The 17,640-nt window shown below is 43.5% G+C and overlaps 1 protein-coding gene across 10 annotated transcripts in view; it reads left to right on the top strand.

Moving 5' to 3' along the window:
* ATP9B (ATPase phospholipid transporting 9B (putative)) overlaps positions 1–17,640 on the top strand; it is a 295,138-nt gene that overhangs the window by 218,153 nt on the left and 59,345 nt on the right. For all 10 annotated transcript variants that reach the window (XM_033178485.1, XM_033178489.1, XM_033178484.1 and 7 more), the window contains 2 exons: positions 8,173–8,285; positions 11,536–11,784. In XM_033178485.1, coding sequence (XP_033034376.1) covers positions 8,173–8,285; positions 11,536–11,784 — 362 coding nt within the window. The remainder of the gene's footprint in view (positions 1–8,172; positions 8,286–11,535; positions 11,785–17,640) is intronic.

The raw sequence follows: 17,640 nt of genomic DNA, 5'->3' as shown, positions 1-17,640 counted from the left end.
AGCATTTCCTTTTGAAAATATAGAAGGGGCGAAAAAGCATACATTCCTGGATTTAAGTTCCTTGCATTTCATATCTCTCAAATTTACATACAGAAATGACATTTTCTGTTGGTTTTGGTTTTATTCCAGCTACAGGCATGTGTGTGCATCCATGCGTGCAAGCGCACACACACACAGACAGACACACAGCAAGGTTGATGCCCCACCTACCATGAGGGGTTTCTCGTGTGTATTCCACATGTTGAAATGGTATTATTACCAGAAAAGTGGAAATTTTGACCATCAGACACCCAAAATCAACATTTCACTGTTCAAATCAACTGCCCTACTAAAGCATTGGAAATACATTGGTCTAGCAAAGTGAAATTGGCATATAATTATGTTTATAACCATCTTACTCATTGATTTCCTCTAAGAAAACTGTGTTATTTAAAATCTGTTATAAAGTTTCATATCCAGAAAACTTTAATCTTTTACTGTCTATAGTTTTTCTCATTCCTTTTTGGCCCACTGTGTAAGTGAAAGGGGGTATTATGTCACATCTGAGGGCAGAATGTACGTGATGTTTAAAGAATAATTTTCACACACGGCAAATTCCACGTATGCCAAGCCTCTGCTCCCATTTTCTTTTTAAATTTTTATATGTGTCATTAGAACAGCTTTCTTCACAATGCAGTGATGTTGCCTGTTGTTTCTGACAGCAGATGCATTATACTCAGGTATCACGTGGTCTGAATGTTCATCTCTCTCTAAAATCCCTGTGTTGAAACCAAGTCCCATATGATGGCATGGTACTAATTAAGAGAGGTGACTGGGTCATGGGGCAGAGCCCCCATGAATGGGATCGGTTCCCCTATAAGCAAGGTCCGAGGGAGGTACATTCCCTCTCCCACTCCCTGAGGATGCTGCCAGAAGGCTCCACCATGATGAGGGCCCTCATCAGACACCAAATCTCCTGGTGCCTGATCTTGCATTTCCCAGCTGCCAGAGCTATGAGAAGTAAACGTTTGTTGTTTATAAACCACAGGGTTTATGGGTTTTTTTTTTTTTTTTTTTTTTTTTTTTTTAAAGACAGGTTCTCGGTCTTGCTCTGTGACTCAGGCTGGAGTGCAGTGTCGTGATCACAGCTCACTGCAGCCTCAAACTCCTGAGCTCAGTTGATCTTCCTGCCTCAACCTCACTAGTAGCTGAGACTACAGGTGTGTGCTGCCATGCCCAGATAATTTTTGTATTCTTGATAGAGATCGAGTCTTACTCTGTTGCTCAGGCTGGTCTTGAACTCCTGGGCTTAAGCCGTCCTCCTATCTTGACCTCCCAAAGTGCTGGAATGACAGGTATGAGCCATCATGTTATAGCAGCCCAGAAGGAGTGAGACAGGTATTAATAACTTAATAGCACATAGTTTCAAAAATCAATTACTATAAATTGTATGTTTTTTTCCTAAAGATCTTATGTGGCTTTAAATTTATCTGCATGTTCCCAAACGTGTGGTGAGCATCCTACACTAGCTGCACTTTGCAACATCAATAACAAGGTAAAAAACAGATTTTTCAAATAAATCTCAATTATTTTTAAGGACAAGAAAGAACTAAATATAAAAGCTATCTTCCGGATTTTTGTATAATATTTCCAACTTTGGATTCCACACAGCAAATATTTTCATCCAGGGCAGAAACAGTAGTGCAGGTGTTTGATTTCTGTTTACAGCAGTCTTCTATATACCTTCCAGTATCCTGGTTTTGAAAATCAGGCTCAATATCGTACTTCTTTTTTAAAAATTTAAATCAGCAACTCTTTTGGCTGCTATTTAGGAGTCAGGTTCTGGGGATAGAGTTGGGATAATACAGACACTGCCTTCCTGGAGATTACACTGCAGTGGGGGAGATGCATGCTCAGCAGCTAGAGACCGAGAGAGAAGACAGGGATGACCCACGGAGTAGACAGACGACCCAGAGAGAAGACATAGAGACTACCCAGAGAGGAGACAGAGACGACCCAGACCCCACAGGGACCAGCCAGACGCGGCCTACCGCTCTCATTGCACGTTATGAGGCACTCAGTAAATATTAAATACACATTTTATATGTTATGGGTTTTTCTGGTAATACATCTACTTTTTAGTGAGACAAGTGAGATGTGGAATTTCATGACGATCTATGTGGGTGTCCATTAGGACCGTAGCTTGTCCTGTAGCTTCGTTATACTATATTTAGATGTAGGAGTTTGTACTTTCCAGGTCAAAAATTCTCTTCTTAATAGAGAAATTTGTTGCACTTTAAAATACATTATAGTATGTTTGGTTTAAGGAGATAAAATAGCTACTCAGGGACTCCGGATTTCATGTTTCGCCTTGATAAGACTCTACACTGTCGTGCAGTAATTATATCTAATGCTAGCCTGATCTGTAATTAGGAAGGAAACACCGCAGTGACCTTAACGGAACAGGCATGGGTATGAAGAGCAGGAAAGGATGCAGAAAAGCATCTGACAGATGTAGCCCTCATACATGATTTAGGAAGAAGACTCAGAAAACAAGGACTAGAGGGGAACATCCTCAGCTTGCTGAAGAGAATCTTAAAGACCCGAGGCTGAGGCGTCACTCCATGTGACGGAGACGCATGCTTTCCCCAGGTCAGGAAGGAAGCACGGGTGCTTGCCCAGCACTCCAGCACTCTTCGATAGTGCAGTACGGTAAGAAAGGGGAATACAAGGCATGGATATCAGAAAGGAAGAAATCAAGTTAAAATTAAAGAAAGAAAACTGTCCCTCTCTGCAGATGGCATAATTATCTACCTAGAAAATCCAAGGAATGTGCAAAAAAGTCTGTGAAGCAGTGAGTTCAGCAAGGTCAAGGGTAGACTGACCACATGCAGAAACCAATTGTGTATCCACACTTGCAGTGAATATGTGCCAGTTGAAATGAAAAGTTCAGTGTCGTTTATAATTCCTTGAAAAAAGAGCAGTACTTTGCTGTGAATCTAATATAAAATGTGTGGGACTTGTGGGCTGAAAACTACGTAACACTCATGAAAGGAACCAAAACAGGACGAAATAAACGGAGAGGGTGAGTTTGCTCATGGACCTAAAGTCTCCACACACTAAAAATGTCACTTCTCTTTTCGATATTCAGGTTTAATTCAGTTTCTATCAAGATTTGTTGTGTAGATAAGATTATTTCTGAATTTGTTTTTAAGGCAAAGGAGCAGGATAGCTAAAGTGATTTTGACAAAGACGAAAGTTGAAGGACTCATTACCAGATTTCAAGACTTAAATAAGCTGTAGTCATCAAGACTGTGTGGTATTGGGGGATATGTCAGTGGATACAGAACCTAGAAAATGGCGTTGCACCAAAGAGGATATGGGAACAGAACATCAGTATGAGGAAAGACGTTCCTCCTTGGCAAGAGGCAGAGTGGCTGTCCCATAGTCACTTCAGACTCACCAGCTGTGTCTTCTCCTCTTCTCCCGAAGCTGTCTACTTTCTTAATTCCTGTTTCTTGTTGAGGGCCGGCCTCCCTGAGCGGGGCAGTCAGCCTGAGCTGCTCTTTGAGGTCTCGGATCCAGAGCTCCACATTCAGTTCCCAAGTCCAGTTGATGCTCTTTTCTAGGCTTCTGAAGATTTCATGCATTTGCCTCTTCCTTTCGATCTTGATGCCTGCTGCCACATCATCCTTCACTTAGACCTTGATACCAGCTTTCTCCCCTACATTTGACCCCCACCACTCTGTCCTTAGAATAATGCCTCAGTTAACTCTGTTACCTGGATGGGGCCCATCCAGAATGAAGCCTGGCTCTGTATGCCCTCTTGGTGGACAGGAGGCTCTGCTTTGCTGTGCTCCCTTAATGGGACCCAGAGAGCCCCTCACCCACTCCTCGCACTCCAGCCCCTTCTCTTGAGTGTGTCTTTTCCATTCACAGGCATTTGTCTTTGCTCCCAGACCCATGTGCGAGCCAAGAACATACAGCTCCCTCTTCCTGGAGCGCTTCTCTTGTGGAAACCACTAGTAAATTCATATTCTTCAAGTCACAGGTCAGAGGCCACCACTCCTGGGAGCAGTCCCTGCCCCCTCTCTGCGGTCTCCTGTGACTGCACCTCGCAGACCCTGCATTAGTGCCTCTCAGTAGCATGATCTCTTGCAGTCTCTCTCCCCATTATGCTGTGGGGTTCTTTAGGAAAGGAGCCCTCACCCTCTTTGTGTTTGGGGCACTTTGTGCATTGTCTTACTCATTTTTTTCAGTATCCATGCAACATATGAGGTGTATTCCATATTTTACGGGTGAATAAACTGAGGCTTGGAGAGCTTAAATCAACTCTTACGAAGTTCTGAGGCCTGCAGGTTACAGCAGGATTTGGACCCAGGGTTATCTACTCCCAAGCTCAATGGGTAGTGATGCCTTCTCATGAGAATACACAAATTCTCAGTTAACTTGATATTTATGGGAATGTGGGAATCACTGTCTGAAGAACTGTAGCTTCTGCTGCACACAGGCAGCTCTCCGGTGCCCTGTGCTGGGCCACGAGGAGCAGCTGAAGGCCGGGCTGTGCAGAGCCTTGTCTCCATCTTAGGAGTAGATGCTTACATTTGTAAACAGTGGCAAGGCACGGGTGGTCACTAAAAGCAGTGCACCAGAATGAGGAGGTGTTTGTCTTCGGAAATAGCATTGCTGGGAAGATAGGTTAAAGAATGTTGGAGCTGAGCTCAGGAAGCCACGGAAGAGGCTGCAGTCAGGACGCGCGGTGAGAGGGCAGAGTGAAGGCGCTTCAGGAGGGGCTCACTCCGTGTCTGAGGTGGGATTAAGAGGATGAGAACATTTGGGAGGTGCTTGAATCCAGAAAGTGAGGAAAGGATGGTGGTGGTGATAGTGGCTGCAGAAGAGCAGCTCCCATTTATCCAGGACTGATTGGGTCAGGCGTGTCACCTGGGTGCCCTCATGTCATCCTTGGACCATGCTGCAGTGCTTGCACAGTGAGGAGGCTGAGTGGGAGGTCTTGCCCTTCTCGGTGAAGGTACCCGTCGGGAGAGGCCAGAGGGGCCAGAGAGGCCCCTTTCGGATGTCTCAGCGGGTGCTGAGGGACAGAGAGGTGTAGGCTGTTGAGGGAGAGCGAGGTTGGGCTGTGGGTTGCATGTGGGTTGCGGTGAGGACACAAACCCGTTTGTGAGGACACTGAGACTTGAGCCAGGGGCTGGGGGGCCGTGGACAACAGCACCCCGCATCCCAGTGGAACTTCTGCACTTGCAGCTGACTCCACACCCAGAGCCTGTCACAGCTGCCCAACAAACATACCGAGCGAGGACTGGATGGAAAATGAAATGCTATTTCTTTCTTTAGGGTTCTTTGCCTACTTGCATAAAGTCGTTTAAAATCCTAAAGAAATAATTGTTCATTCTTGGTAAGAGCTATACAGGTGTTCATGATAATATTCTTTTAACTTTACATATGAAATTGTTCGTAATAAAAAAGTTGGATTTTAAAAAGTGGCATTAATCATAGTCCTGTTTACAAATTGCATAGGATTTATGCCTCATTACAATTCCCCACCCTAAATTATCATGCTTCACACTCAGTGTAAGAAAAAAAAAGTCTAAAGGAAATACTTTTGTTATCTCAATCTGCTAAATAACATGTTTTTAATTTAGCACATTTGTTAAATAATTTTTCAGAGAGCTGCTTTCTTAGGCACACATAATAGAGGTAAACTTTGTAGTTACCCTAATATGAATTAATGGAAGGTTTCATTATCTTTTAACTGTTGGCAATGATATAACTATCATTTTTCATCTCACATTTTTGCTATTTAAAGCACTCATAGGCCAGGTGTGGTGACTCACGCCTGTTATCCCAGCAGTTTGGGAGGCCAAGGCGGACAGATGACCTGAGGTCAGGAGTTCCAGACCAGCCTGGTCAACATGGTGAAACCCCGGCTCTACTAAAAATACAAAATTTAGCTGGGCATGGTGGCACGCGTCTGTAATCCCAGCTACTGGGGAGACTGAGGCAGGAGAAACACTTGAACCCCGGGAGGCAGAGGTTGCAGTGAGCCGAGATTGTGCCACTGCATTCCAGCCTGGGCAACAGAGTGAGACTCTGTCTCAGAAAACAAACAAAAATGTAAAGCACTTGTAGAACTTCATTATGTTATTCAGAGACCAAATTGCTGCTAACTGCATTATTTAATATAGCCTAGTATTTTAAGTTAATTATACTTATTTAACAAGGGTAGCATGACAAAATAAAAAGGTTTAAACTACCTCTCAAGTAATTTTGATGATTTTGTTTCCACTTAGATTTATGAAACTTGGAGACATTTTTTCAAGGTACACAGAGCACAGCCAGTTTAAAGGTGCTTCATAAAATGTTGTGGAAGGCAAAATCCATAAAACTGACAGGTATCTCAGGTAGATAGTTAGCTGCTATTTGGAATTTCTAAAACTTTATTATATCTCTCTTAAGAGAATTTATCAAAACAATCTCTAAAATAGTAATTGCAAGCTGTATTTTCCTTCTCTTTTAAAGTAAGTGCTGTGTCCTGATGGAAGGCTCTGAGCCAGGTGACCTATTGTGCTGTGATCCTAACTGATGTCTTGGGATTAACTCTGTGCTCTAGTCCTCATGCCATTAGAGGGTACCATAGACATGAAAATGGTTTGGGTTATATTCCAGTACCATGCATGCCAAAGAACATAAAAATGAGTGAATATTTTTATGGATGTTTTGCAACCATGTGAAAAGTCCAACTTTTATTGCAATCGATTGGCTGTCATTGTTCATACTCAGATTTATAACGTCGTCAGTATCCGTGGATAACCCTTCTTGGACGTGCTGTGAAATAAGTACAGAACCCCCCTGCCCCGCTCCCGGGGGACAAGGGACAAGGTGAAAGCACCACATTGCAACATGTTGTGAAACAAATGCAGAATCCACCCCTCCCCCGGGCAAGGGACAAGGTGAAAAGCACCACGCAGCATCACAGCACATTGTGATCTAAGTGCAGACACCACCTCGCCCACCTCTGGGGCAAGGTGGAAGCACCACGCATGGCAGCTCGCTCCATACATATCCAGAGGGTATTTCAGCTTCCCTGTGCTACTTCGCTTCTATAAAGCCAAATAAATTAAACGTGCATATGTCATATGTGTATTTTTAGGTTAAGTGAGATCTCTTTGTCACCTAATACATGGCCCAACTTTTCTGGCAGTCCTCCTAAGTAAGCACTGGGTCCTTCTGCCTTGGTCCACTGAGGAGCAGGCATTGGGGAAGCACATTCAGATAACCCAGTATTTGGAAAATACTAAAGAAAAGCCGTCCTCTGTTTCACAGACCTCCGGTCTGTCATTCCAAGGGATGCCCATACATGCTAAGGATTAAACACATCTGAAATATCCGTTTCTGTTCAGCTAAAAAGACCTAATTTTTTGAAGTAGGTTTTTTAAAAAAGTTAATGGACACCCTCATTTGGGGCACGTTGATGTCTTTTTCAGGCAGTGTTCTATATTGTAATTATAAAGGTGGTGACTCAGTTTTCTAGTTTTATGCCTGCCTCTTTCAGAACAGGCAAAAGTTGCATTTGTTCCAAATAACAGCTCTGAGCTGAAAGGCAATGACTGGATTTTCTTCATGTAACTGGAGCCCTTCCCATTATTAAACGTTGTTAGAGGCTGGGTGCGCAGGGGCCCATGTCTGTAATCGTAACACTTTAGGAGGCCAAGACAGAAGGATTGCTTGAGACTAGGCTGGGCAATGTAGGGAGTCCCTGCCTCTACAAAAAACAAAAAAATTAGCTGGGTGTGGTGTCGTGCACCTGTAGTCCCTGCTATTCGGGAGGCTGAGGCAGGAGGATCAGTTGAGCTCAGGAGGTGGAGGCTGCAGTGAGCTGTGGTAATGCCACTGCACTCCAGCCTGCACAACACAGTGAGACCCAGTCTCAAAAAAAAAAAAAAAAACCCCCACAAAAATGTTATAAGAGTACCTTGACATGCTAGGGAGAAAATATCTTGTTCTTCCTGTTAAAATGAAAATAGTAGCAAGTAACAATCTTAATGCTACTTTGTATTATACGGTGGGCATCCCAGCTGCTTCAGCACATGGGTGTGCAGTGTGTGCAGTAGGAAAGCTGGGCCTTCCCCCAGGCCTTCTGCATTAATGTGTTTGCTGTTGTCCCCTTTATCCTAGGAACCCTCACCCAGAATGAAATGATATTTAAGCGGCTCCACCTGGGCACCGTGTCCTATGGAGCCGACACAATGGATGAGATCCAGAGCCATGTCAGGGACTCCTACTCACAGGTAAGTGGGTTCCTCCTGTATGGGATCTGCTTCCACACACATCCCGTGCCATGAGTCCACCCGAGCCTCGTGTGTTCCCGTCTGTAAATTAGCACACTTCTCGGTGGTCTTAACATCCTGCTACTTCAGTCATCCATTCGAATATACGAATCAGGAAATCGTCTTTGATGAGCGTTTCTACATGAGTGAAATCGTAGAAGGCATAGTGTGCTTAAGTCATTTATTCATATTACATTTTACTAGTGAGTTATTTGTAAAAAATTATTCAGTAAACATTGTATTTGAAGAATATTCAGTAGGATACTACACCAATATGTTTTCTAACAGTCCTGTTTTTCTCTATCATAAAACGTTCTCATAGTTTTAAAGGTAAATTCTTTTGTTTGCCTTTTCAGTGGACGAAAGTAGACACCGTAGTGTTAGGAACCTCGTATCCGTCACTCACCTTCCTGTCATCAGTGCCCAGGTGGTGCTTTTCATCTGGAGGTGTTTTTCCTTATTATCATATCACGACATGAAGCTCAAATGCCACATTCTTTCACCTGTAAATATTTATTATGGGCCCTGAATAGATAAGGACTCTGCCTTTCATTGGGGCCAAAGCTCTCTGAAGTTCTGAGAACAGGAATTAGAGGTTGAGTATCCCTTATTTAAAATGCTTAGGACCAGAAGTGTTTTGGATTCTGGATTTGTTTCAGATTTGGAATATTTGCATTATCCTTACTGGTTGAACACCTCTAATCCCTTATCTGAACATCCTTTTGAGCATCCATGGCGTTCAAAAAGCTTTGAGTTTTGGAACATTTCCGATTTTAGATTTTTGGATCAGGGATACTCAACCTGTATTTGCTTTTAAAGCAGGATTTAGCCTAGAGGCTGTAGCACTTGCCGGAGATTTTATAGGCAGTGGGTTGTGTACAGTCTGTCCGTGGCCCCAAGTCATCCTAACAACCGCATTCCGTCAGTAGGCACCTCAGAGCCACCACATGGAGCACAGCCCTGGCCCCGGGAGTGTTTCCTTGTCATTCATTTGCATTCTTTTTTGTGTGCCTGTCATAATTAGAAGTCACTGATTCAGTGTCGTCAACCTGGAGATCTGAGAGAATCAATTTAAGAGACTAGCAGACAAGACTGCAGTGTGCGTCAGGAGTTTACACCTCCTGAGGCCCTTTTTCTGCTTGTTTGTTGTTTTATTTTGAATATAATAATACACATAATAACGAGCTACGGCCTATCAGGTTCAAAAGTGTACACAGCTCGCCTTGGGGGGTGACACTTCCCAGCCTTGCACGGCACCACTGCCCAGACTTGCAGAGGCCACTCAGCCATGTCAGCTGTGGAGTCTAGGAGACTTTTTGGAACAAACAGTAATTTGTTTCAAACTTGATTTTTGCAGAGACTAGACTAAATGACACTTTCCCATTGCAGCGTTTCTACTCTTGACAACTCCAGAGTAGCGTTCAGTGGTCAGCATTGTATTCAGGTTTTTGAAAACCTTCTCTCTCTTGTATACTTGCTACCAGTCTGGCATAAGCTTTACTGTTGGCATGCTGTCAAATGGAAGGAGTCTCATATGTGTATGTATGTAGCATATGAAATGTTTATCCACACACATAAGCAAACAAACATGTATACACAGCCAAACACCTTATTATTTTGGATGTAATTCATTTAGATACAGAGTATTTGTAACCTAGGATATTTATTAATGGAAGAAAAATCTTAAAAGGAGAAGAAGTACAGTTTCTCCCAGGAATGTATTTCTACATTGAAATAGCACCAGGTGAGACCCGCTTTTTAAAATTATCATCTGTGAATGTAATTTTAATAGCTTCCAATAAGTTATTAGGAAAAATTAAAAGCAGAAAGGATGAAGCATCATTATATAAACACAGTAAATATTGTGCTTCCATCTAAGAGAACTTTTAAAAATCGTTTTTGCTGAAAGCTTCTGTTAGCTGAACAGGCAGTACTTCTTATGTGAAGTTGATCTGATTCTCTATTGGTATTCTGTTTTATTACTAAGTCGACAGGAGTCTAGTAGGTCCACTGCCATGCAACACAAATCTTTTATAACCTGATTATATTTCCCCACTGGAGGCATTTGGTGATAGAGGGCATAATCTTTCATGGAATTTGTGTGAAATTAAATTGTACAGGCATCAGCAAACATCATGTCGTTTGGAAGGAGGGAGCCAGCTGAGTTTGCTGTCCCGCAGCAGCGTGAGCAGGCGCAGATGGGCTGGGTCCTCACTGAAAGGCAGCACCAGCTGAGCAGAAAGTTAAACCCTTCATTCGGCACCACTGTAATTTGATGGGCAGGAGATTCACAGTTCATTGGATCTGTGCACTCCGTCCAAACGTGAGAGTCTTGGTTTCTAAGGAGGATTGTCATGAGTTACTCCGAAGTTAACTGAAGAAATGTTTGATGTCCTGTTCGGGTCAGGGGGAGTGTCCTCTGACACCCTCCACCACATAGGAGGTGAATAATAAAAAGTTATCACTTCAGTGGTGCCGTGAAACCTCTTAAACACGGCGGAGGCTGAGGAGAGCCAGGCACAGACATAAGCCCTAAATGAGGACTTGCTTTGAGAGAGCAGGATTCCAAGATATGACACGGGGTCCTTTTTCCTCTGAATGCAACTTAGGATTGTGTTTTAAGAGAGCAGAGTTCTAAGATGTGACTTGGAGTCGTTTTTCCTCTGAATGCAACTTAGGATTGTGTTTGGTTGTTATGATCCACAAAACTGGACTGTCTAAACTGAGACTATTGAAAGCAGGATTAATTTATGGTATTAAGGGAAGATTCTTAAAAATTTTTTCCTGCTTTTAGCTTTATACAATTTTATGTACAACAGTATTTAAAGAAAGCTGAAAGCAGTTGTAAGTATACCATTTCATTTTGTTCTTTAACTGACTCTGCTTTTAGAAGTCATGAATAAATAGGGGTTAATGACGTAGCAAATCAGTGCCGTTGTTGAAATGAATACAGTAAAAACAAATTATCAGATTTTTAAGTAGTATAGTGAATATTTTGGTGTATTTGACAACCTGGGTGTATCGAAGCGCTTCATAGTACTAGGCTTAAAAAAAAAACGCATTAATCAGTGCTTTCTAGGAGATAATTAGAATCCAATGAGGCTGCTTATTTCTAGATACTTCGCTTATAAGAATCATATATGTTAATAATTCCATGTTAACAAGATCTCTTTGCTCTATCTTGAATTATGTGGCGTTTCCTATTCTAAAGATGCAGTCTCAAGCTGGTGGAAACAATGCTGGTTCAACTCCACCAAGAAAAGCCCAATCTTCTGCTCCCAAAGTCAGGAAAAGTGTCAGCAGCCGAATCCACGAAGCCGTGAAAGCCATCGTGCTGTGTCACAACGTGACCCCTGTGTATGAGTCTCGGGCCGGCGTTGCTGGGGAGACTGAGTTCGCAGAGGCTGACCAAGATTTCAGTGATGAGAACCGCACCTACCAGGCTTCCAGTCCCGATGAGGTCAGTCAGAGCACAAAACCGTGGGAGCTTGTGCGTTCCATTTGGACTCAAAAGTCATGGGGATTCATTCTTTCTGGGGTGGGGGATGGAGAGGAGCAGTGTACTGTAGCTTTAAGGTATGTTTTAGCTGTCTTTTGGAAACTGCCCCACTCATTCCCACACGTAGCCTCTGACGTAGCCTGGGCCTTGCAGATGCAGATGTGCGGCCGGCACGTCTCGGCACATCCCAGAACACCCAGGGCTGGTCACAGGGGACAGCATAAGAAATGCCAGCGAGGTTTACTGATTCCATAAACTAATTTGTGTCAAAGCCGCATGTTATAAAACTGTTGAAGTTTGGGACTGGGATGGCTACATCATCCAGTTTTTTGGATTCCGTGTCCAAATTGAATCATCAGGTTTCCATATTTACACATATTTTGCCAGATTTTCGATACAGGGCATTTATTTCTTTTTTTTTTTTTTTTTTTTTTTTTTTGAGACGGAGTCTCGCTCTGCCACCCAGGCTGGAGTGCAGTGGCCAGATCTCAGCTCACTGCAAGCTCCGCCTCCCGGGTTTACGCCATTCTCCTGCCTCAGCCTCCCGAGTAGCTGTGACCACAGGCGCCCGCCTCGTCGCCCGGCTAGTTTTTTTTGTATTTTTAAGTAGAGACAGGGTTTCACCGTATTAGCCAGGATGGTCTCGATCTTCTGACCTCGTGATCCGCCCGTCTCGGCCTCCCAAAGTGCTGGGATTACAGACTTGAGCCACCGCGCCCGGCCAGGGCATTTATTTCAAAAGAAAATCAGAATGTAAATTTCCAAAACCTACAGAAATGGTAAGATCTTAAACATGGTAAATTAGTTATTTCTAACTTTACATTATTCTTTGATTTTTAGATCAGTAAAATCATCATCAAATTTGTTTAATTAATGTCTTAGTATATTTTATATACAGTTTTATATACACTTTGTCCCTTCAGGGTTCTTGAGATAGCTCCGTAAAGTAATCAAGCCAACCACGGCAGCACTGTAAACAAACTAGTATCTTCCGATACTTTGTAAACTGTGTCATATACGTAAATAATTGGCGGTGGGGGTACCTTCAGTGAAAATAAAAAGACAAAAATCAGATCTAATGTTTTTAAGAGAGGAGTCGGGTGGTTCTGGTTGACGAGTTTATTACAAAAGAGCGCCATCGTCCCCCCATAATGGAATAGAATCTCAGCCAAGAGACAAGAAGCAACTTCACACCCACCAGGATAACAGGAATCAAAAAGACAGACCATAGCAAGTGCTGAGAGGACGCAGAGGATTTGGAACCTTCGTGCATTGTGGGTGGGATTGGAACAGGGTGCAGCCACTCTAGAGAACAGTCTGGGTGTTCCTGAAACAATTAAACATGGAATTACCATATGCCCCACAATTCCACTCCTTGGTGTACACCCGAAAGACATGAGAACAAAGACCCATATGTTAATGTTCACAGCAGTGTTAGAGCCGGGAAGTGGAGGCAGCCCAAATGTCTATCAGCTATCAATCAATCAATAAAATGGGCTCTGTTCGCACACATAGAACATCATCCAATCACAAATGGCAGGAAGGAGCTGCGTCTGTGACGGCATCAAAGCACCTTTGAAACCTTTTGCTCAGTGAAAGAAGGCAGGTGCAGAAGGCAACCAGCAGACCTATGTGATTTCATTGCCATGACACGTCCAGAGCAGACAGACCCATGGAGACAGCAGAGCAGCAGGTACCAGGGTCTGAGGAGTGATCCCCAGCAGGTAGAAGGTCGGGGTGGAGGAATGATCTCCGGCAGGTGGAAGATCGGGGAGGAGTGATCCCCGGCAGGTAGAAGGTCAGGGACGGAGGAGTGATCTCTAGCAGGTACAAGGTCAGGGGTTGTGGAGTGATCCCCAGCAGGTAAAAGGTCAAGGGCTGACGAGTGACCTTCAGCAGGGAGAAGGTTTCTCTTAGGGGGATGAAAATGTTTTAAAATAGATTATCATGTTGGTTACACAACTCTGTGAATATGCTAAGATCAATTAAATTGTTCATTTTAAATGGGTGAATAGCGTCTCCATAAAGCTAAACAAAAGAAGATGCAGAGTGAGTGTAGGTTCCATGACTATTGAATGAGTAGAAAATTAAGATTCTAAACAAAGACAAAACAAATTCATAGGTTAAAAAACTAAAATTTGTATCTTAGAAAGTGTTAGGATACTCGTTCAATTTCTGAGTGTATGGATATGAAAGGTGCTCAATTCTAATTCCACAGACAGTGGAAAGATGAGCCTAAAACCCCTCTGTTGCTGATCAGCAGCTGGGCCAGACAGACAGGGAGGCATGTGGAGAAGAGACAGGAAGAAGAGTAGAGAGGCATGAGAGAGCCTCTTTCTCTGGTGATAACACATCTTGCAGCAGAGACTCAAGTCCTTGCCGTGGAAAAGTGAGAATCGGGACAGACTGTGGCCATCATGAGGAAGTGGAGCTGGCGTATGTGCACCTGATCACACATAGTACGGCGTTTCCAGCGCTGGGAAGAGCATCGTCATTTTGCTGATTAAAATTAAGTAAGAAGTCAGAATATACAACTATGAGTTTAGAATGTTTGGAAAATTGCCTTATGAGTAATAACTAGAACCGATTTGTAGCCCAAAGAAGACAGAACAGAATAAATGTGTGTTGATAATTGAGGGGGAGCTATGCTGTATGCAGAGTTGATCAAGGGTGGCAAGCGACTTTTACTTTAAAATTGCCTCGAAGCAGGAGTCTCTTGTCTGGGCTTCTAGAAGCAGAAGAATTCTACCACTTTATGGCTCAGGAAACAACCAGTAATGTCATTCCTCTTTTTTCCATGAGAGTTCGCTGTGACCGTGTCCTGACGAGGCACAGGCTTCCAGGATCGTGGGACTAGATCTTGTGTCCTGAAGGCACTTCTCATGTCTGTGTGCAGATGTGGGAACCACTTTCCTAGGAAGGAAAGATATACACATAAGCAAGTGGTTTTTAAACTTGTCTGTGTATCAGGTAGACTTCTAGGGGTTTTCTTCTTTTTTAAAATACTTAACTTTTTATGTATGCACACTAGCACCCCTATTACAGAAATGCTGGACTGGGGCCAGGTGCGGTGGCTCATGCCTGTCATCCCAGCACTTTGGGAGGCCGAGGCAGGTGGATCACCTAAGGTCAGAAGTTTGAGGCCAGCCTGGCCAACATGGCGAAACCCCGTCTCTACCAAAAATACAAAAAATTAGCCGGGTGTGGTGGCAGGCTCCTGTAATCCCAGCTACTTGGAAGGCTGGGACAGGAGAATTGCTTGAACCCAGAAGGCTGAGGTTGCAGTGAGCAAGATGATGCCACTACACTCAAGCCCGGGTGACAGAACAAGACTCAGTCTCAAAAAATATATATATATAAATAAAATAAAAAACAAAAAAGAAATGCTGGGCTGGGGCTGGACATTTCTCCATTTTGAAAATCTAAAAGGTTACACCCCACAATTGAGAACCATTGTATTTTATAAATCTTTCCCTTTGACTTACTTTTAGGACTTGAGGTGAATGATCCATATTCTCAACTTCCCACATTTAAAAAAACCACTTTCATCATTTTGGCTACTTTTTCACCATCCTTTAGGTTCTTACATGGCTAATGACATGTCATAATTACTAAATTGGTATAGTTTGGTTAGAGTAAGTTAGTATCTTGAGTAAACAACAAAAAGAAAAATGCCTACGTAACTAAAGTTTGATAAACTAGGGTGAATGTGAGGATGTGAGGCCCTCCTCCACCAATGTTTTAAATTTTCTGTACACTTTTTGTGGTGGTGACTCTTAGTGGGCTCAGCTGAAGCTGTCCAGGGGACAGATATAAACATCCCCTGATACAGTGACCTCAGGAAGAAGAAAGCCTAAATGCGCCAGCAGATTTATGGTATTTGACAAAGTATAAGCCATGGCTAGACTTTTCGGAAAACAAGCTTACTTATTTAAAGCTTTAGTTACGTAGGCATTTTTCTTTTTGTTGTTTAGTCAAGATACTAACTTACTCTAAACAGACTATACCAATTTAGTAATTATGACACATCATTAGCCATGTAAGAACCTAAAGGATGGTGAAAAAGGAGCCGAAACGATGAAAGTGGTTTTTATAAACATGGGAAGTTGAGAACATGGATCACTTATCTCCCCTCAGACTCTGCGGATCACAGGTTGGCTTTCCATCTCTCTCCACACTCCTGCCGCCTTCCTGTCTCTAGATAAATGTCAGTGATGCCACTGTGATGGCACGGCCCTGCATCACAGCCAGTACACGTTCCTCTGTCACCGTGCGGTCACTGTCACCAGAGCTTCTGTGTTTCATCGAGCCTTTCGTGAGAATCTCTGTCCCCAGTGTGACCGGGCACACTTACATGCAGCCATGCAGCCTTCCCTCGTGTCAGGCTTTTGCTGTCAAACACGTAATGCCTTCTGTTCCCAAGACCTCTCTGAGTAATTCCGTGTGCCTGCCGCCTTCCCTCCAGTGATCCCCATGCACAGTGTTCAGATTGGTCTGCTCACGCACCTTGCAAGGTGCTGTTCTTGGCTTCCCTGCTTGGATTCGACCACTGCCCCATCCAGATACTCTTCCGGACACATCAGTAATTCATGATGGTGGGTACATGTGGATTGAGTGGTGCCTTCTGTGGACTGGCATAAAGGGATCATTTAGTTTTTCCTGAATGCAGTTATATTACTACTTGAAATTTCTGTAGTCACTCTATTACTTTTATAATTGTTCAAAGCATTTTGTTCAATAAAGCTGTGCCAAGCTTGTGTGCAGGTGCGTCCCAGCACTCGCCCGTTTGCTCCTTCTGTGCTCGTCCCTAGCTTGACATCCCTTGGCTGCCCTCACCCCCGGCCAGGGGTCCCCAGCTGCCCATTGGCTCGCAGGATTCCCATGTGTCTTCTGGGTGGGTATCTCTCTCAGTGTGTATTGCAGGTTTTGCGCAGCAGCCTTTATCTTCCTTACGCCACATCCGCCTTCTTTTCAGGGGCTCACGAGCGTCGCCTGCTGAGCGAACCTTGACTGTGTGGAAAGATGGTGCGGGGAGCTACTGGTCAAGGCGGAGGAGGGGAATAAAACACATCTATAGGAATATTGGTCCTTAAAGCCATATTATTGGAAGTTTAAGTAGGAGCTGGTTTCCTATCGTTTAGCAAGGCCGTGTCCCAATGTTTAGATGATATTTGCCTTTTTGGTACAAATGTGAAATTATGATGAAGAACTTAAGTTCCTTCCGGTGAATCACATTGTCACTTCTCTCTTTTCAGAAAATAATTGGCAAAGTCCGTGAAAATTGGGATTAGTTGAAGTATTAGATTTCTGAAAAGCTCCAGAATACAATGTCATCATCATACAGAGTTTTTCAGCTTTGAGGAAATGTGGAAACCTGAGCTCCACCCCTCCTCCTCCCTGCCAGCATGCCACTGCCTGCCCCGTTCTGTCAGTGGGCACGGTCGTTAAACTTCCTTTAGTCGTCAGCCCTGTTGTAGTCCATAGATTGTGTTGACTGATAGATACGTAAAATCTCTGTAGCTAAACTCAGAACCACTTTCGCAATTAGGATGTGTGTATGTGTCAGATCTATTTATTTAGTAATAGAAAATCTGAGCGAAGAGGCATAAGCAAATCTGGGCATCTCGACTGACACGATGATGAGTTGAGACTTGTAAGGTTTATCAGTTGCTGTCTTTTTAGCATTCTAGTGTGGGCTGTGAGACAAACACAGGTCACAAGCAACTGCTCTGTAGGAGGAAGCAAGCCCCTGTTATTCCTACCAAGAAAGCGTTGAATGCATTGTTTTTTCTGTTATGGCATTCTGGAAATTCTCAA

The sequence above is a fragment of the Trachypithecus francoisi genome, unplaced genomic scaffold (genome assembly GCF_009764315.1).
Source record: "Trachypithecus francoisi isolate TF-2019V2 unplaced genomic scaffold, Tfra_2.0 Lachesis_group19, whole genome shotgun sequence".
NCBI classification, from domain to species: Eukaryota; Metazoa; Chordata; class Mammalia; order Primates; family Cercopithecidae; genus Trachypithecus; species Trachypithecus francoisi.
This window is presented reverse-complemented; position numbering and strand designations above follow the sequence as displayed.